Source organism: Aptenodytes forsteri, unplaced genomic scaffold, assembly GCF_000699145.1.
Source record: "Aptenodytes forsteri isolate BGI_AS27 unplaced genomic scaffold, ASM69914v1 Scaffold184, whole genome shotgun sequence".
NCBI classification, from domain to species: domain Eukaryota; kingdom Metazoa; phylum Chordata; class Aves; order Sphenisciformes; family Spheniscidae; genus Aptenodytes; species Aptenodytes forsteri.
In genome coordinates, this window is record NW_008796078.1 from 1,406,925 (window position 1) to 1,428,693 (window position 21,769).

The following is a 21,769-nucleotide window of genomic DNA, read 5'->3' on the forward strand; positions in this document are numbered from 1 at the left end:
TATGCAACAAACAGGATCAGGTGGGCCTCCGCACACTTCCTTGCGCTGCAGAGGTGGGCTCCACATCACGCTCAGAGGTTGGCCAGCCGCCACCAGGACCCTGTCCCTGTGTAGACCAAGTGGTAGCAATGTAATATTTCGAGGAGTGGAAGGGCTACCAACGGACCAGCAAAGCAGTCTAAGGAGCTTGATACTGTGGCCTTCCATACAAAAACAAACAGGTTTGAGGAAGACTTCATTCCCGCCCACTTCCTTCACTCCTTAACAGCTGGTAAGTTCTAGGGAGCAAAAAGAAGTCACAAAACAATCCACATCGCCATCCTCCTCCTTCCCCATCACTAGAGCAGTAACATGGTAATAGAGTGGCGAAAGTCAAGTTCTCCAGAGTCGCTCAGGCAGGCGCATCGTAGAAAGGGACAAAAACCAAAGGAGGTTTTCTCCATACATTTGTTCTTCCCCGTTGCATGCTGTGACTGGAACCAAACCAACCAAAATCCTAACACTTCTAAGCTCAGGTCTCCAGCGTCAGTGCTCATCATGTTACCAACCACTCTGTTTGTGTTCTTTTAGTGCTTTTTTCCTGCCCACCAAGAATGGCTTTTAGATAACCTCATTGAACTCATTTAATGCAAATTAAAAGATTATTCTGATCGCTAAATACAGTATCGACATTTAAGAGTATTTTCATTGCACTGGGTGGAAACACTAGACACTCTCAAAAATGAATGAAAAAAGGTACAGAGCTGGCTCAAACAGTAAAAATTAAAGACTGTTCACAGAATAGTACATATTGACATTTTTAATGTAGGTATCTCATAATTTAATAAGAAAGTATTCTCTTGGCCAAAGAAGAAAAGCTGAGGTTTATTTTTGGTTGGTTGGTTCTGAAGTTATTGAGCAACCTTTACTTTATACACTTCAATTCAGCATTTAAAAAAAAAAAAGGGGGGGGGGGGGTAAGGGGTGGTGTAAACCCCCCTTCCCCAAACAGAGGCTCTTTTTCTGTATTCTAAGTAGTGTACTACTGACATTTATGGTCTCTTTTAAGGAAAGACTTTCATATAAATCAGAATTAATTTACACTTTGAGCTATCAAATTTTACTGCAGTTATGGAAAGAGAAAGAGGGGACAGGGAAGGCAGGAAGAAAGCAAGACAAGCTCTCACAGGGCTCATACTCAAAGAGTTCTTCCAAAGCAACTATGCCGCAGCAAGAAAAATTCAGATGGATATATCCACATGAATAGTAACTATTGCTAGCATAGCCTTCTTAGTGGCAGATTCTAGAGCAGCTTGACACTAGACTAAGATGAAGCCCGACTGTGTCCAGATTTAGATATAACCTAGCTCTCTTCATTAATGAAGTTTTCCTGCAAGGTAAAACATATTGTAGAACATTACATTAAAAATGGGACATTTATTCCTCTCTTGTAAGAAACTGAAGTTAAAAATAAAACAAAAACCCACCACTTTTGAAAGGAATGCCCTCACCATTTTTTCTGTTTTTCTTATTATGCCATTTTTAGCATTTGTTCAAATTGCTATTTTTCAGCCTTGCAGTCTCTCCAGTCTTAAAATTATGCAAAAACTCCAAGTTCTCTTTATTAATCTGTCTTTTAGGTGATTTCCACCCAAATTAATTCTAAAAATATAACAAAGAAAACCACTAACAGCACTAGGCTCACTGTCTTCCAGTTACCAGTGGTTACCACCCTACAAGCCACTGCTATACTGAAGTTAACTTTGTGAGGATTTTAAAAAAAAACACATTTACTTGAAAATAGTGTAATATACTATCCCAGACTAACAAAAGAACTACTCGCATTCTTCAGATTATAATTCAATGCCTTCTAGCTGCGGGTTTTACTCTCGCTCACGATATTGCTAGCAGCCTTCTTAGTGGCAGATTCTAGAGCAGCTTGACACTAGACTAAGATGAAGCCCGACTGTGTCCAGATTTAGATATAACCTAGCTCTCTTCATTAATGAAGTTTTCCTGCAAGGTAAAACATATTGTAGAACATTACATTAAAAATGGGACATTTATTCCTCTCTTGTAAGAAACTGAAGTTAAAAATAAAACAAAAACCCACCACTTTTGAAAGGAATGCCCTCACCATTTTTTCTGTTTTTCTTATTATGCCATTTTTAGCATTTGTTCAAATTGCTATTTTTCAGCCTTGCAGTCTCTCCAGTCTTAAAATTATGCAAAAACTCCAAGTTCTCTTTATTAATCTGTCTTTTAGGTGATTTCCACCCAAATTAATTCTAAAAATATAACAAAGAAAACCACTAACAGCACTAGGCTCACTGTCTTCCAGTTACCAGTGGTTACCACCCTACAAGCCACTGCTATACTGAAGTTAACTTTGTGAGGATTTTAAAAAAAAACACATTTACTTGAAAATAGTGTAATATACTATCCCAGACTAACAAAAGAACTACTCGCATTCTTCAGATTATAATTCAATGCCTTCTAGCTGCGGGTTTTACTCTCGCTCACGAGCAAGATCCACCCACTTACTTGCATCAATATGCTGCGCTGGTAACTTTGAGATGAGGCAGGGGATGAAGAACTCGCTTTTCTCAAAGCACACTGGGACATAACCAAATACCAAGGAATCCGTCACACTGATGAAGTGATAAAAAGTGTGTTTGGACTCTTGTTGCATAAACAGCAGCGTACCTGCTTACCACCACAAACTGAAGGCAGCTAAGTCTAAATAAAATCTTATCACTAGTAGCTGAGCACTATCCCAAACCTCTCCTTGTAATCTGAAAGGAAAATGATGAGTGTGACCCAGATGAATCACGCTCCCAGATGGACTTCCCAGTATTTTTTTCCTGGCTAGAAAGACGAAAATTTTTTCCAGCTTACTATGAAACAATAGCCATCTCAGCTTGCAGTACCGATGAACTTAAGCAAGTAGATCAAGAGTCTCCCTTGTAGGTGCAGCTTACTGAACATGAAAAAAAAGAGAGAAGCTTCATGCCTCCCAGCTAACCCCGCCGTGAATGAGAATATAATTTTGAGTGAATGACAAAAAGATCCCATTAAGCCTGAGAGCTCAGGAACATAAGAAATGCCCAGCTGGGTCAGACCAATGGTTCACCTAGTGCAGAATGCATCTCCAACAGGGCAGAAAAGGTGCTATTTAGAGAGAACCCATAAACCATGTTCTGTGGTCCACTCCCCTCACACTCTACCTGCTGACCATGAACTCTCCTAACCCGGTTTTGAACCTGCCTACACGGCCTGTTTTCAAAACATCCTCTGGCTGCAAGTTGCATAAATTGACTACCTGTTGTGTAAACAAATACTTTCCTTAATCTGTCTTAAACTGATTCCCAACCAGTTTCATCAAGCGTCCTGTAATTCTGGTACTGCAAGGTTTCTGTCGACAGGAGTTCTATGTTCACTTTACCCACCACCTTCATGATTTTGTAAACCTTGATCACATTGCCCCTCTCAGCCTCTCATCTCCTAAATCGAGCCTTTTAAATGACACAACTCCACACAAGGCAGCGATACTATCCCCTTGGATTGAGAGTTGCCCTTCTCTGTACCTTCCCTAAACTAAGGGTACTAACTGTACCTTCTTAAGATGTGGACGCCAAAACTGTGCCCAGTGCTCAAAAGGTGGCAGGCACACCACTGTTTCAAATACTGACAAAATGACACCTTTTTCTTGTCCTCAGTACCTTTTTCTGATGATGCCAAAAGGCACTGCCCATGGTTTTCTGGCTTTTTTTTGGCTGCTGCTGCTCCACATTGCAGACAATGATTCTGGAGAACTGTCAATGACAACCACAAGGCCTCTTTTCCAAGTTGCAACCCTCAGTTCCAAGTTCAGCATCACACAAGCACGGTTTAGTATAATTTTTTCCTCACTGGAAAAAACTTATGTTTAAAAACCTATGTTTACCTATGCTGACATTCATCTACCGCGTTTTTGCCCACTTAGTTACGTGATGGCCTTCTGGAATTCCTCAGCACTGACACAGCATCTAACTACCCAAAAGTAACAGTAATACTGTTTTTCATCAGAACTGGAATTATTTTGAGGCTGGTGCAAGTTAACAAATCGAGCTGTTGGTTTGAGTGATGCCTAGAAGCCACAGGGAAGGCAACTGAGATCAATCAAGACCACTAGAGCTAGTTTTATCATTGTGGGAAGATTACCAGAGACAGGAGTTTTATTAAGCAGGACAGAAATCTGGTGCAAAATTTAACCAAAACAAAAAACACCCCCTCCCCCACATCACACCTCCATGACTGATGATGGAGAACTACAAAACCTGCAATGGATTGTTCATAGAATTGTGGACTGTTCATGAATGTAGCTGCTTGACCACTATTATGGAGGAAATCAGATCTCTTGTAACACCAACTCCGGCGATACTCTAGCATGACAACCGGACAGCAGGGTTCCTAATGTCGTTTTGTATGTCAGCTATCAGTCCTCACTTTTACCTTACAATGAAAAATGACTGTCAAGGGGATCTTCAAAACTACCTTTTAAAAAGTTAATGTAAAAATGAAAGTAACACTGGAGAAAAAAAATACTCTAATTAAAAATCATATTGAAGATTGAAGCAGGATTCTTCTGCTAAAGAATTTTGTATTTGGGCAAAGCTGAATCACCACAACACCAACAGAAATTAAACAAAAACTTACTCAAATTAGAGGGCTACAACAGCTTTTGACACAGGAAAATTAACCAGCAACAGTAAACAAAAGCCTTAAAAACTTCTGTGATTAATGTAAGATCTTCTTAGGAAAATAAGTATTTTGGCTCAGCTGCATCCTGAGCACTGTATACCACCAAAGGAATCATCATCTATCATGTGCAGCATTGCTGAGGGCTGTCCCCTAAAATGTATCAAAGAAACTTCATATGGTAAAAGTAGCAGATCTAAAGTTAAAAAAAAAAAAACAACTGGTAATTTCCACTTCTGGATATGATTGCAGTTTGCTCTGTGAAAGAAAAGAAACAAAACCTCAACACCTTTATTCAGACTCAAAAGTTAATTTAAATTAACTATCAAAACTGGATTCCCGCTTTTCTCAGTCAAAGGAACCAAAGACAATTTTATGGCTGTTCTCTCAAGCATCAGATAATTTCAGACAAAAAATCCTCAACTTTAAAAATTAGTTTCATCAGATTCTGTTGACTAGACAGTGATTTTACAAGCGAAAGCTATTTTTTTAGCCATACCTAGTAGACCTGGGAGTCTGTTTCAGGTTTGTTGGCACAGACTGCTTCCTAACAAATACAAATATCACATTCATTTTGATTTTTCATCTTCAAAGATGCTTATACATTGCACGTAACAATTAGCATATACTGTACCTACTGAAAAAATGCCCTAACCCCGCCCCCCGCAAAACAGAAGAACCTCACTAACTTCCAGATTCCAGAGTGCAAATGAATTTCTGATTCCAACAGATTTAGGTTTGAAATCTACTTTCTCCGTCCTCCCCCTAACGTGTGTGTTGGGATTTTCTGAATGTTGTGCTCAGCAGATCTGTTTTCAGAAACCCCTATTCTCTCAGAATCTTCCATTTGGGATCAGGTGATGGATGGGTACTGACTTTCTTTTCTTGACTTTTTGATTGCTAAGAAACCTTGCAGCAGCCCAGAACAAGTGCTTCTGGAGTACCTGGTACCAATGGGGTGTTATCTCTGCAACTGAATGTTGTTGAAAGCACTGCACTTTTGTCAAGGGTGCTGAAGCCTGGTCTGCCATTTGTCCTCTAGAGTAGTTTCCATCATCTTAACTCTATTTTCCCCAGTACGAATGTAAAGCTAGACATAATGAATAATAAAAGGAGAAAACCTATAAAAGAAGAAAACCTACTTTTGGTTCTCAAATGGAAAATCTTGTAAACTCTTGTGCACTGTCTCTTAAATAGAAGTTTTTTGTTTTGTTTTCCTACAAGTCAGCCAGTCAGAAGTAATAAAACATGCCCAGTAATGGGTATGGCAAAGTCACACTAAGTACACAGAAGCTTTTGAACCTGATTAGCAATGACCGCAGCAAGCCCTCCCTTCAATACCAAGACTGTCCAGTGCAGAGTACGGAAGTTGTGAGCACGCAGACAGCTATGCAAAGCGATGTCGCTCTTCTCAACTCTTCTCAACCTGCTGCTCTGCTGAATAAACTACTGGCATATTCTCCACGCATCTGTCATCAAATAGCTGGATGTTAAAAAACACTCCAGGAGAAAGAAATAAAACCAAGAAATGCCTCCACTCTTAAATGGAGAGAAAAGTATTAAGTGACTTCACTATTAGTAACCTACTTCCAAAGAACAAGAAAGAAATCTCTTTCCGATGCTTTCCTGCCTGAAAGCTGAAGTGGGAGTTACGTTTCAGCTTCCCTCCTCTTCCTCCACCAGCATTAGTGGCCAGAGGGTTTTTCTGAAGGAGTCAGAGCTGCCTTTCAGTTTCCCAAGCAGATGAAAAAGGCAAATCAGCCTGTGGAAGGAGCAGGAGAGTTCAGAACAGGAGCAAATTAAAGGCCATCAAACATGGAAAGCATCAGTAAGTTTGGGAAAGAAGAAAAAAAAAAAAAAAAAGGAAGGGTTTGTGTAATAAGGAATTTTACAAAGTAGATTTTAATGCTGTTGCAGTGCCTACTTAAGGGAGAATAGCTTGAAGCATTAAGTTGCATGGTGCTACATGTTGCAGCCTCTCAATCTTGACCACAGAATCAGCAGCTCTGAATTCCTCTGTTGAGTATCGGGAAAGAGCAATTCAGCTGCATCACTGTTTCTTCACATAATGTGCTTTTATTTTCCGATTCTAAATAGGGAATGGTGTTTGCCTCAACATTTAAGTAAAAACAATTTGTAACATTATTAAAGGATACAGTTCTCTTTGGGAAAAACCCCAAACATTCCTACCTATATAAATTTCTGTCGTCCATTTTCCGTACAATTTAAATGAGCTTTGCACTCAGAGTAAGTCTGGTTTCATTTTTAAACAAAAGGTGCAAACAGTTAGTTCATTAAAATTAAGCCATTCTCAAATGCTGTTCCTTTCATCCTACCAAATTCTTTCCTACCTTGTCCAACTCCAGATGTTCTGTGTATTTCAATCACACAAGACATCAGAAAACCTTAGATGCAATTTCATAAACTGTAGAAAACACTAAAATTCCACTGCTAACTTCACATTATGTCTGCTGTCTTTTCCTTATGAACAGTTTAAGTCTTAAGAGACAAGTCTCTTACTTTGAAACCTTAACATAGCTTCTATTTCAGTTCTTCCAAGTTTTATTTTCCTTACAACCTTTGTATGGAGAATCTATTTTCAAAACATTTTGAAACCTGTATATGCAACAACAACTTGTTAACAAGTAAGTTGCCAGTATACACACATTTGCGATACTAGCACATGCTAAATCAGGTTTTTGGTTCTTTACCCTGCAAAGCCATTCTAAATGCTGTTCCTTTCATCCTACCAAATTCTTTCCTACCTTGTCCAACTCCAGATGTTCTGTGTATTTCAATCACACAAGACATCAGAAAACCTTAGATGCAATTTCATAAACTGTAGAAAACACTAAAATTCCACTGCTAACTTCACATTATGTCTGCTGTCTTTTCCTTATGAACAGTTTAAGTCTTAAGAGACAAGTCTCTTACTTTGAAACCTTAACATAGCTTCTATTTCAGTTCTTCCAAGTTTTATTTTCCTTACAACCTTTGTATGGAGAATCTATTTTCAAAACATTTTGAAACCTGTATATGCAACAACAACTTGTTAACAAGTAAGTTGCCAGTATACACACATTTGCGATACTAGCACATGCTAAATCAGGTTTTTGGTTCTTTACCCTGCACATCCTGAGTTTGCTTAACTTAGTAAAGCAGAAAAAGACTACTACTATCACATTTACCTTGGCACGTATATCTAGTCCTCCCCTAAAAAGCAATCTGCCCCACATAAGTCAGAGGCAATAAATAACATCATTTATAATCTGTTTAAGACAGGCAAAGGCTATGTGTCAAACATTACAGCTCATCCTCCTCTTTCCAATTCTCTGCTCTATTCATTAGGTCAAATCTTTCGGTTTCTCTAATCTGCATTTGCCATTACAAAAACATTAGATTTAAACTCCCTTTAAAACATACAGTACTTAATAAGAGAAAACTGAGGAGCTGACAAACGAAATTAAGATACTGCCTTAAAGCTGCGCTTACAACTTTGATACCTCTTGTTTTATACCTCTATCCACAGTGGCAAAGAAACATTCACAGTCATTTTAAAGGCTCTGAAAGGCTGCCCCAGGAATGCTTGAGCTGAACACAGCCCATCCTGCCCATCTTCAGAGGTCAGTTTTCAGTGGTCCGTCTAGTCTCAAATCACAGACTGAATGTCAAAATGGAAAATGTATTTACCCTCAGTTGACTATAGTGTTTACGTGTTTTCACTTTTATCTGTTCTATTCCATTTGAGCCAATTATTAATTTGAGGTTCCCTGGACTGGGATTTGCATCTATTAAGGCATTAAGTTATTAAGGGAGATGAGGCGCATGATGATGACAGGTTAGTGCATCTAAGAGGATTATCTGTTATCCTACATCTTTTATGAATTGGTCATGCTTGACTACAAGGTAATGGACGCAGTATAGAGGAGTAAACTTAAAACAGTTTCATCCAAGAATTTTCAGCAAGATCAAACTACACCACTCTGTCAATCCTTTAAGAGTACCTCTTAAGTAAATGATAATGGTTTTTGCTGGTAGATCAGTACATCCTCGTTATCGAGCCTCAGGAAACCTACAAAACATTTAGGGAGGCTGCATAACAGAGATGTGCCAGTACGTGTTGCTGAAAAGACGCTTCTGCAACTGAAACAATACAACCCCTTAGCATTACAGGCATAGCTTGGACTACACATGCAAGTGGCGCAGAGCCTGCCATTAATTATGCTCACAGAGGTGGAGCACTTAAGTTTCCTACTACAGATAACCCTGTCACTTGCTCTAGTGAAATATAAGCCATGTGATTTGCACAAAACAAATACAAGATTCGATGGTCTACAGAAGTGGCATTTTGTAGCATGGGATAGGAATTCTAGTACTAATTTACAAGTCTGAAGAAAAAAAGAATTACAACGTAAAACAAATTGCCACGTTGCAAAAGAAACAGTCTATATATTGCCAGTGATAATTAAAAAAAATATCGCACATGCACTTTTAAAAAGAAGTTAATTTAGTGCTTATGAGCACTGTGCTCACTCAAGTCTGTGCTGACTCAGGAGAATGCAATCCCCCGTTTATCCATGGAACAGGTTTTCCTCCAACAGCTGATTCCTCCTACTTGCTCAAAACTCTTTCTGGCCTCTCCAGCAGCAGCAAAAACAAAGCTGTCAGTTGTCCTGGCAGCCAGCTTCAGCATGTAATAATGTTTTTAAAATAATAACGACTTGGAATATTAACAGCATACACCTTAATAAACAGGCTCAGGAGCAGAAATCGCAACCCAGCTCTGCTGAGGCGGCAGCTGGATCGCATTTGGCGGGAGGGAGCAGACGCAGCGAGCACCAGCGAGCTCAGGGCGAGGGACTGAACTTTGCCCCATTTACTGCGCTCACGTACCGCAGCTTCGGGAGAGGGACTGGAACAAAACGGTCCCAGCGCTCACAGTCAACAAGGTATTTTCTTCACATTTAACGCTTGTAAGTGACACGTTTCCAGCTCAGGATCCAAACCAGTGGAATACGTAGCACCAAAAAGAGGATTTTTTTTTTTCTGCCTCTCAGCGAGCACCTTAGTCCTTCATTAAACATATCCGTGAAGGAAAAGCAAAGCCGGGCAGCAAATAAACCTCATTTAACAGCTTTCCTGTGCTTCCTGCAGTGCCTGTGACACTACAGTTCTTGACTTGAGGCATTTAAAAGTGTCTAACACCACAACAACAAAATATATCTAAAAGTAAATATTTGATGATTTCTAAACCACAAAAAAAGTTAAAAGGTTGATCTAGAAATATTTTTAAATTATCTTAGAAAGGCAAGAAATGGGACCACAGCTGAAGTGAAAGAAAAAGGAAAGCTGCATAGAAAACTAAGTCTCCACTAATTCCCAGCCTTAAATTGCCCCACACAAGTGTAACGCTTAGATTCCCTGTTAGTTCCTCTAAAATGGTTTATTAGACTGATACAGGCTAGGAAAGCTGACATGTACCCTCCAGCCCCCCAGTCACCTACTCACAAGATACAAAATACCCCTCTACTGCTTCTCAGAACACTCTGAAATATTTTTCCATCATTTACGTGACCTCATCCTTAAGGACACTTTTGAAAACAACGTTCGATGCCTTCTGACTCACAGCCAGTGGTTTCACTGGCAGCCAAACATGTGCACTCCAAAACACTCTCTACAATCTAAATTGCAAATACAGTATGAGTATATCAAGTTCCCTTTACAGTTTATGGCTTCATATGTGAGGGGAAAAACCACTCGAAAATAAACAGAATCACAGCTATACCCTACCTTATGGAAAGGACTTCAGTTATAGAAGGACTGTGAATGTTTTGTCCAAAAAGATAGCCCAACTGTCTATTTGTGCTTCAATAAAGCTAAGCAAACAGCTTTCAGCAAGAAACAGAGGAGATCTTTTACTGGCAGTGGGTAAAAAAAGCTAGTAAAAATTCAAAGTAAAAGGAAACACAGAGGGGAGGAAAAAAATCCCAAACCTTTTTATCCCCTGAAGTACACGATGGAATAAAAAAAAAATCTTCTGTTTCAGAATTCATAATTACCCTCATATCTTCTCTCTCCCTTTCGCCTTTCTAAGCTAATTTCAGAGCTCTCTGAACTTCTGCCCCAAGGCAAAGGCACGAAGCAAACTTCCACTGGAAAACTACCCTGTCTCTTCTGTGTGGCAGAGCACAGCTGTGGAAGGAAAGGGTGTGCTCTCTTTCAAGTCTCATTATTAGCACTCGTATCTGTTAAATATAAACCCTCCCTCCTGCACAGCTCGAGTGATCGCGCTGCGCATTTCGATGCCTTTTGCTCGTCTGTACCAGTTGTCTGGGTGGTGCTCTCTCTCAGGTGCCCCCAAAAGAGGAACCTCCCAAGCTATCTGGTTTCATCATCCCTGAAATCACTGAAGATTTAAATTTAGATGACTGGGGTCATCAAATTGAAGAGTTAGAAGCTTTCCTCCCTCTTCCAAATGCTACAGTTCCAGGTTGTTTTAGGGGAACGACCACATTTGTCTCAGCTCCGCTGCACTGAGAAGAAGCCCCAAGTGTAGCTCACACAAGGTATATGGAGCACACTACACAAGCCGTGTAATGACTGTGGGGAAGGAAAAAAGACAGATCATCTGCCATTTGCTTTTTAACAAAATATCACTTGATGTTAAAAAGGACCCAATTCTTATTAAATAATGACAGATGTGCTTTTTAAGAAGATTGCTGTTATTCTTAAATACCAATCAGCAAGTAGAGACAGCAAGACAGATTACAGGGCAATGAAAGCAATCACACGTGCGATTCAAAGTTAAATACAGAGGAAAGGAAGCTGGTATAGATGTCATATTCCTGGTTACAACCTTTATGATGAAGGCTTGAAAAAAAATCCTAGTGCCAGCACTTCTGGACAAGTTTTGGCAGAAACAGCTGCCAGGATGGAGGAGGAGGAGGAGAAAGCTTGACAACTTGAGCTTTGTGAACAAGGTGAGGCTTACTGATTTGGGGGTTACGAAGACTTTGAACCTCGGCAGCGGCAGAATGTTACGTATTCGGACAACACCCAGCCAGTGCTGTACAGGAACTGAAGTGATAACAAGTGATAATGATTATTCGTATTGTTTGCACTGCAACAGCATACAGGAGCCTCAGTCACAGCTGAAGGCCTCACTTTACTGGCCACTGAACAAATAAAATAAAACGACAGTCCCTGCCCCAGCAGACCTATAGGGAAAGAAAAAAGAGACAAGGTACATCAGAGCACAGGGAAATAACAGCGTAATATTTCTCAACATGTCGTGAGCCGCATGTACAACTTACCAAAGGCCACAGCCGGGCTATTTCTCATTAATTAATGAACGTTCGGCTGCAATTGCGTAACTATTCAACATCCTTCCTACATCCACATCAGAGAACTTCCATCCGAACAGTGAGGCTTCTTGCCTTAGCAGACTAGTGCAGGGGGACACATCATCATCAGAGAGAGTGCTTGGAGTTGGGCTTGGGTGTTTTCATTCCCCCACTTCTCTTTAAAGTGACCATCATCTAAAGCTTTAGAAATACATCCTCACTATTATGATGCACTAGATTAGCATTTGGATGGTCAGCAGATGAGCAATGAGTTACAGTGGCACGGCTTCTATTAATTCCTTCATGGCCAGAGGCCTGAGATGATGTGGTTATTGCTCCCAAACTCAGCCCACTGAGCCCACAGCACAGGTAACCCATCAGGTATCCATACATGAATTTCTAGGTTTCTCCTTTTTACGTAAAAATTTCATTAACTAATTTTGGTCTTTGGGACCTGCTCTTTATTTGGCATTTCCTGAAAAGATCCAGAAGGTTTTTCTTTCAAGTTCATTATTTTTCCCCTCCTCTGTCTTTCTAGTCCTGAAACATGAGGAAAAAATCTTTATTTCTCCTTCTTTGAAAGAATGCCTTGAGTTTTAATCATTTAATCCTTGTTACAAAAACAATTAAGCACACACCTGTTCCTAGCTCTCAAATAAGTAGTAAGATGGTAAAAAAGTCCAAATCAAAATACCTGCTTGTAGATCTGAGAAACAAAATCTAGAATCTGCCTTGTGGCACAAAAAAGTGCGTCCCCTTCTAGTGCTTAACAGCAAAGTAAATTGATACGCAGGGAATAGATCAGTAAAGTCGTATGTTGGGCAAGGTAAACTACCAGTTCATCTGTGTTGATAATGACAGGCTTACAGAATAAGCCTCAAACATTGTATTTGTTCTACTAGCTAAGTGTTACGGAGAGTTTAGTGTGACACATTTCCCAAGGAGCAAGAGATCATACGCTTCCGCAAGCACCGAGAGAGAAGACAGATATCCTTTCAGGATAGCTATTCAAGAGAAAACAAACCAAAACAACAACAACAAACCCCCCATCTCACCACATAATTCAGCACAACCGCTCCCATTTCTATTAATAACTGGAATTCTTCTTAAAAAAAACCCACCAAACTCTCCATAGCTGAAAGACAGAAAAATCACTAATTAACACTCCTAAGCAGAAATTCAGATTTCTAACCAGAGGTGCCCAGTGCCATTTCGGTATCCCTGACCCAGCAGGTATGAGACAGGACCATGTAAGGACATGCACAGCCTTCTGGAGCAGGGGCTGAAAGCTAAACAGGAAGCCCGCGAGCTTCTAAAAAAATACACTAGACTAACCATAAAGGATGAGATTTGGCTGCTTAACATCAAATGGGTTTATACAAAAACAAAACAAAAGAACCTTTGTGCATAAGGCTCACTTCCAGCCATTAGACTTAGAAAGTTTCTCTGATCCTAATGCAGGAAAAGATGAAGCTCATTCTGCTTCACACCATCAGTATAATGCCTCAAGGCACAGTTATCGTCCTGCCCCAATGAAATAAGCACTCTGAAAAATGAATGAAAACGTTGCAAGATGATGACCACGGTTTCATGTCTACCTGAAGCCAGTACAAGCCTGTCCTGCTGTTGCCTGAAGTGTTCCCACATACTTTACATAGCCCCACCACACACAGCATCCCCTCCTTTGCCCAGGCACAAGGGACTGCATAGCAGCACAATGAATCGGATCTGAATTAAAAATTGGTATCTCCCCTCCTCAAGCCAGGTTACTTTTAGCCTGGATGAGGTCCCCAATGTAGCTGCCTGCTCAGCTACGGGAATGCTTGTACTCGGACGAAGGAGGTGGCAGCATGGGAGCAGGCGTAAGAATACTTCTTCAAAATGACAGTCTAAAAAGTAGCAGAGTGAAAGGAGGGTGTACAAGCATGCCCAAAGCCTCGGCGCAGGTCCTCGTGTACAAGTCCCATCCGTGCTCTGAACTGACAGGGCACAAACTCTCCCTTGTCCAGAGGCTGTTCAGAGACACGTCTGTAACCGCACCTGCTCCAGCAACCCTTTCTTCTTCCTAGGAAAGAGGCGGTCCAAATCAGACAGCATGTTCAGCCCAGCAGCCTGATTCGACACAGGAACATAATGTCATACGCTGTGATCAAAACCGTAAAGGGCTTACGGGGAGGGGGGGAAATCTGGTTTAGTCAGATGGAACTTGAGCTGATGACTGAACCTTGAATAGCCGTTCATACCTGCGGTCCACATAAGTAAACAAAGTCACTGAACTTACCCCGGTTAAAATTATACCCAGTTGTAAAAAAAAAAAAAACCAAACAACACAACCCCACCCTGACCTGCTATGAAATGTCTCTGTGTCTTCCCCACCCACCCTGATCTGCTATGAAATGTCTCTGTGTCTTCCCCAAAGGTCAAAAATGAATCTTTCACTTTATGCCATCGTTTTCTTTTGCCCAGACCAGTCACTGTTATGCATGGTATTAAGACACTTGTATTAAAATGCTAGCTTCCTTAATTCACACTTGTTTCTCTGTGCAAGTTTGTACATAGGCCAGCCTTTAATATTGTAGCATTTTTTTCTTCCTTAATCAAAGCCTTGTGCGTGAGGACACTGACACACAATAACTTGGTATTATTCAGCCAAATCAGAACACCCTATGTTCAACAAACAGAAGTATAAAACAGATTTTACAAATCTATGACATACACACCAGAAATATTTCACAAGTGATTTTCATTTCAAATCTTTGATTACCCTCTTTCTCTGGAAAACAATGCTCTTGGGCAGATTGGCTTAAACAGCAACAAAGCACACAACTCTCACTCTAATGCGCACATACACTTCCGCAGGAAAGAAAGAACTGGAGAAAATAAGAGTTCAATAGCATTCACTATCAGCTTCTAAATACTGATAAAGAACCCTTGGAAAAGAGCATTTCTGAACATACGGCAGCACTACAGCACTGCAAACCCTACCTACTTCCCCCTGCTCTGTCTATACTACTGAGGAAACTCCGCTACAGTGAAGTCAATGGACATTTTGCTACCAATTCTTAAATGATAAAATACCTCCAACAGCGTGCAAACATATTAGCAAAGTCATCTCTTCCTGCTGCCTGCAGGATAATGGTACAAAGGACTACCTGGCTTAAAAAGTTAACTGTGGTACCGAGAAATCAAAACTAAGCCTATTTTTCTAAGGCACTGCAAGTCAAACTGCAAACAGATCCAAAGGCATATGCGGATGCAAGGAAGAAACCCTGGGGAGATGTGTCTCGAGCAGAAAGTGAAGCTGCTTCAAATGCCAAACAGCTGGGCTGGATGGCCCTTGGAAAGGAGATGCCACCACACAGCGTAGGTGAACTGCGCTTGCACTGAACATCTGTAACAATACGTCAAATGTTTTGGTCCAGCTTTTATTTCTCGTTTCCATACCATTGCTAATAATAAACTGCCAGATGGCAACTGGGAAGAGTGCATTGTGTGACCTTCAGTTGCTGAAGCAGAATGAACTTGGGGGAATCCTGTCGCTGACAGACAAACACATCCACTAGAAGATGCCAAATGTTTGCACTGCCAGAGCTACTTAAGGTGGAAGAAAACTACTCATCCATCCGGATCGGTGGATTTCCTAAGTCTGTGAAGAGAAGCAACATAACCTGAACACAGTAAGTCAACTTCATGCAACACAAAATTTAAGGTTCTTTTTCCAAAAAAGTAAGAAGCCTGTGTCTGTGTTCTCTTCCATGGTTTTTTGGAAACACCCAAGACACACCTTTATGTTAAAAAAAAAGGGAAAGAACTAAAGTTCCCTCACTTCCTTGCTCAGAAAATACTCATTGTTTGGATGAGCCACTAAATTAACTTCAGCTGTAGAGAAAATGACTCATTAAACAGAACAATCAAAAATTTCACTGGAGAGAGGGGGAGGAGGTAAGGAGGAACTTTAACCTTCCCCCTCTCCTGCCAAATAAATGACCCAGTAGTTTGAAAAAAAACAAACAGAACACAGTAACACTTCTTAATAAATAAGGCTTAAAACAGAAAGCTACAGAAAATTGAGGCAAAGAAAAAAAAATGCCAAGCTACAGATGACTGTAATAGCTCTTGGAGCATTTTAATCCTCCAACTGTACTCAAATACATCTGGAAACGTTGCACAGAGGAGCAGAAAGGCAGAGCTATCTTTAAGAGGTTACTTCCTAACGTAGATCATAACGTTAGAAGTTCAACAAACAGTTAAGAGCAAGTTTTGTTTTTACAGTCACGCATCTGCCGGACAACATGCATTCAGTTTTGTATCGCACCACAGGGGACAATATGCAAAAGATTTTTTTAACAAAAGAACAAAAATTTTCTTCCCCAGACTCATCGGAGTTGCTACAAGATCAGCAGCAAATGTTTCAGGGAGACTGATGTTTCCTTCTATTGGAGTCAGTTACTTACTGAATCCTCCTATAATCACTAAATTTGAATGCGAATTGGGGGCAGAAAGGGAGGAACAGAAGGGATGTCTCATATGACATCTTGAGTAACTGTATCAGAAGGTCTGAAAGGCAGCTGTCTGAAGCCACTACATACATTTTTCATTTTCACCTGAAAATGTTGTCCACGTGCATATGACCTTATCTAAACTAGAAAGGCTAGTGTGTCAGCATGGATTTTGGTTTTGGTGGTAAAGGTTTGTTTGAGAAGATGACTAATATAGACAGCTAAACTAGCATGAATACTAAAGCAGCAGGTGCAGGTTTGCCAGTAAAAGCAGCCTTTTCTCAGATACAGCTTACTGTATTTCACCTGAACCAAAACAAGCCATAATGGAGAAGTTTTTTTTTCAACAGCATAAATACACCTATACTGCATTCACACTTAAAAGCAGTACCTCCAGGGCAAGTGAAGAAGCAAACCCATTTCGATAAAACCCCTCTGATTCTAACCCAGCATACCTGCGAAGGCTTCTGGGGCTGAGGGACTGGTGGTACAGCTGGTTCTGGCCAACTCGCGGCTGATCAGGATCATACCTCACTAAAGGCACAGTTTCACAGCAACTGTGCAGGCAGGCAGTTTCAAACACAGTTTTTGCAGTTGGCAAAAGGAGAACCCAGGCCAGAAGCAGCAGTAGTGTAGGCCAAGACAACTGTGCTTTCAAGGAGAGTATAAGGCACTAATGACATAAGGTGTTCCACTTGAAGTTTTAAATAACCCAAGTCCAGATTGGGGGAAAAAAAGGAGTTTAAATGCTGCCTGAAAGAATATTGCAGATGAGGTCTCACAGTTGGTTTTAACCAAACTAGGAGCAAGCTGCTGCCTAGAGAAGTGGGCCGGCATTCCCTCCTAAATACATTTCCAAGTGCTCCCCTGCACCATCACCTGTGAGCAACCACAGGTGATGCCTAAACCAACTCTCCAGAGGAATACACAGTCAAGGAGAGAGCAACTCCAGGGTGGCCTTCAATTACTTCAAGCTGGTGGCAAAGCTGCGCCCTGCATTCTGCTCCTAAAGTGGAACGATGACCCGTACTTATCACAGCTCTTTCTGGCCTTAAATCTGTCACACGTACCTGCATGAACCGAGCCTAAAGACTCGGAACAGAGAAAGTCGTGACAATGGTAGAAGTTGTAAGTATGACTATAGGATATGCAGATAAAGCCAGAGACGTGAAAACAGATTCTAGGTAGTGATTTGTATCATTCCTGACTTCACAAAAACAAAACAAAAACCTTCAAAAAGTTACAGTGAAGATCAGTAAGAAGCTACTATAAGAGTGTATCAGTTAAAAACACAAACAGGTTGCAAAGCTCTAGAAACAACAGGAGTCCTATAACGCAAGGGCTATCATTACGTGTTCTGTAGTCCTGTTTATTCTAAGCATATAGCAGTCCTGCTAATAGTCTTTTGCTTTTACCTGTTCCTTCAACCTAAATGCAAATGCTGAAATGCGACCCAAATCCATAAAGCACAATTAACATCACAGGAGTTATTTGATAAAGGAATAAAAGCTGATGAGGTACTTTAACAAACATAGAAGTAAACAAGCTTGGATCAAGACTGATCAAACATCTCGCCAATCTTCAGGAGAAGAATTTTTGGAAAAGATTAAAAACCCAAGGTAGGCGATAAATTAGACATTGAATTACGGATCGTTTTGTAGCACTTTAGAACTAACTCATTACTATAGCTAATTAAAATTAACGGGGACTTGCTATTAATTCAAACAGAACAGTGTAGTAACAGCTTACAGGAAAAAAAGGAAAAAAAGTTAAAGGGACACATTCTAAAATGAGGCATGTTGCCCTAGTCCCATTGACTTCAAGTAGGTACAGCAACTTACATCAGCTGAAGATTCCTCCCCTTCCCCGCCAAGATGAGAAATACTTCATAGCACACTCATGCAGAAGGATCATCATTCAAACCTTCCTCCAAAATATGTTTACACAAATGTTACCAACATCTTATACAATTTTTTTCCCTCTAACAATTCTTGGCACATCAGTGCTGCAATCCCACAACGTTATCAGCGTTAAGTAACTTCATTCATACCTATGTTTAAAATTTTATAACAGCCTATCAAGCTAAGATATCATGAATCATTCAAGCCATTAAAGCCCAATTACATCAGCTGAAATCTGATCTTCCCAGAATTATTCCAATTTCTCCTCCTGCTCACTCGGCCCCCGTACCCCTTCCTACACAACTTTGCCTTCTCTAACCTTGTGAAACTTCTCTTACAGAAGACCCACTAACTGGCCAGCCATTTTACACAGCCTGCCTGTCACTCTTACCCTTCAATACATTTAACCACCATCTCTCTCTACTTGTGGTTTTGTCCTCTCCTCTCACCCTCCCAACCTCCTACCATTTCATGCATTATCTGCTCCTCCTCCTCTGGATCAGACAAGGTCCTGTAACCAGGTCTTTTCTGTGCCTACGCTTTATTTCTGCACGATCATATCGGTTCAAATATATTTAATTATCATGTATATACTGACACTTGGCTTCACGGTGGATTAATTCAAATTAAAGTGGTTAAAATAATCAGATTTAGATTAGCAAATGAGGAAACTTATCTTTTTATGTTCTTAATGGTCATTCTCGAAGAGCGATAACCACTAAATCATGCTGATCTGCAATATAACCTTTTAATTTAGCATTTGGTATAGCCCCCTAGTTAGCAATACCGTTAGTGTATATTTATGCAGATTCTTGACATAAAATTAATGACCAATACAGGTCACTATTTACTAGCTGGTTAAATTTTATATTAATGACTTTTCAAGCTGTGTTTGAATGAAAATCAGGATGAAACTGTAAAACAGTATGCTCTGTATTTAGTTATCAGCTAACTAAAAACTAACAAAATATCCAGGACACATAAGAACACATAAGAAAGTTGCTTAACAAAAAAACCCTCGCATAAAGAGACAATTCCTTTTTTTTTTAAACAAAAAACTCCTCTTTTTTTAGTAAGTGAAATTGAGTGGGCTTGGCTATTACGGACTTCAAAATTTCAGATTTAGTAGAGTTCATGATTGTTTTTTAACTAAAAAAAATTAGAAAAATCCATTTTCCTATCTTTTCAGTTTCAGTTGATCTCACTCAACTTTGAATAAACTACTCATGTAATGAGGCTAGTCATATACTAAAAAGAAAATAAATTTCTCTAGATATCTACAGCTGCTGCTGTTCTCAAAAACGAGTTTTTAGCACTTCAAACCCTGATTCTGGATACTTCACCAATCACATTCACTGGGGAAATGGTTTTATTTCCTCTAAACACTTGATAGCTACATTGATTGAAAGGTCTGTCTTAATTTAGGTAATATTAGTATATTACAGCACATTTAGTCCTGAATGCAGGTTTATTTTTGAGAAAGCATTACAAAAATTACTTCAACCTGAGCCACCCCACTTTCTCAACCTCAGCTTGCCTTCTCCAGGGATGTGCTACCACCACCTCAGGGTCAAAACAGAATTTAAAAGAAATGAAAATATTTGCTCTCTTCCTGGGAAAGCACTACATAGAGAGGAGGGGAGAAGAGGGGATGTGCATAGGGGGAATTGCATCAGTATAATTAGAGAGTTTTATCAAGCTGGTAAACGTCTGTGTAGGCAATCCCTTCGCTCTAAAGGGTATTTACTAATGAAAAATATGCACCCCATTTTCCAGAGCCTTCCTACTGAAGAAACATCTCACCACCGCTGCCCAGTTAGATCAAATTGGGTGGCTGGCTGTTTTTGTTTTGTGCATGATAATACAAAGACTCTCCAAGTTCCTGCTCAACAAAGACTTGTGTGAAACAAGCTTTGAAGACACAATAACATTCCTCTTGCGAGTTTCAAGCCCGGAGGCTAAAAGCACCAAGTAACTATTCATTCTTCCATCTTGAGACACATTCCTAACCTAGTTCAAAGGCCTGAAAAAACATGCCCTAGCTACATGCCTGCACACCTTCAGAAGGGCTTTTCCCTTGTATCAGAGCTTGCTAGGGAAAGAAGTTTCATACAGAAAGGAACTAAATGTATTTGAGAGTTTTGTTTCATTTTTAAGAACCCTTATATTGTTTAAAGTATTCAAGACTGTCTTGCATATAAATTGATCAGCTATGTTAATCCATTTAAGAACAAAGTTTCATCATTTACATATTGAAACCACAATGGTCATACACAGTGCACCGATGCTAGCAGCTACCAGTTCTTTAACTTCTGCTCCCAAGCAGCAGCCGTGGGAGGAAGGAGTGCGCAAAGCACTTGTAAAAGGAAGAGGGATGATTTGGAGCTGTTTGGTTTCCGTCACTGCTCTTCTATTTAATTTCATCTGCCTCTGTTTTCATCTCGAACTGGTAAGATAGATGTAAATCACACATGGCTATCCACCCGTATCAAGGTATCCAAGGAATTCAAGAACATTCTGCGTCATGTTCACCAGATGATGATAAAGTCAACAAAATACAAGATTATTTCCAAAATACTGACACTAGAACAAATATTAACTTTCAATGAGAAAAATACTTACAGCTTCCTAAACAAACTAAATTCCTCTTTATACATGTTATTTTGCTGTTTCTCAGAAATCTGAATGCCGTTATGTGCAAAATGAGGAAATATAAACAGTTACACTAAATAATATGTCAGCCTAACTATAGTTGCCATTCACTTGTATGGAACCAGTGCAGAGAAACAGTGGGAGCACGCAGATGAGAGTAAAGGCGGCTGAGGTGAGACCACCCTTTTCAGGACAGCAAGCTGTTTAAGTCTGCCCAAACATCTTGCAGGACCACACCCTAGATGTGCCAGCCAGCCTGCTTTTTGAGATTCCTGAGCGACGTACAGTAGATAGCAAGTTCCCTTTGTAATCGTTTTCAGTGCACCTGAGCTTTAGAAATGCTAGGGTTTCCTTACCTGTATTTCATTCTATGTATGTGATTAAGCAATTAACTGTTCAGTACTCGTGCACTTCCTTTTGTTTTTCAAAGGGCAACAAATATTTATTATTCTGCAATTTAGTTGCCACTAGTGTGCTGGTTGTGGCTGGGGTAGAGTTAATTTTCTTCACAGTAGCTGGTATGGGGCTGTGTTTTGGATTTGTGCTGGAAACAGTGCTGATAACACAGGGGTGTTTTCGTTACTGCTGAGCAGTGCTGACACACAGTCAAGGCCTCTTCTGCCTCTCACCCCACCCCACCAGCGAGCAGGCTGGG

General features: G+C 40.2%; 1 protein-coding gene across 1 annotated transcript in view; it reads right to left on the reverse strand.

Moving 5' to 3' along the window:
- Positions 1-13,873: 13,873 nt before the first annotated feature.
- The window catches only part of IRS1 (insulin receptor substrate 1), a 23,322-nt gene continuing 15,426 nt past the window's right edge, over positions 13,874-21,769 (reverse strand). The window contains exons 2-3 of the mRNA XM_009286715.2: positions 14,103-14,174; positions 13,874-13,951 (exon numbers count right to left, since the gene is read on the reverse strand). Of these exons, the coding sequence (XP_009284990.1) occupies positions 13,874-13,951; positions 14,103-14,174 (150 nt within the window). The remainder of the gene's footprint in view (positions 13,952-14,102; positions 14,175-21,769) is intronic.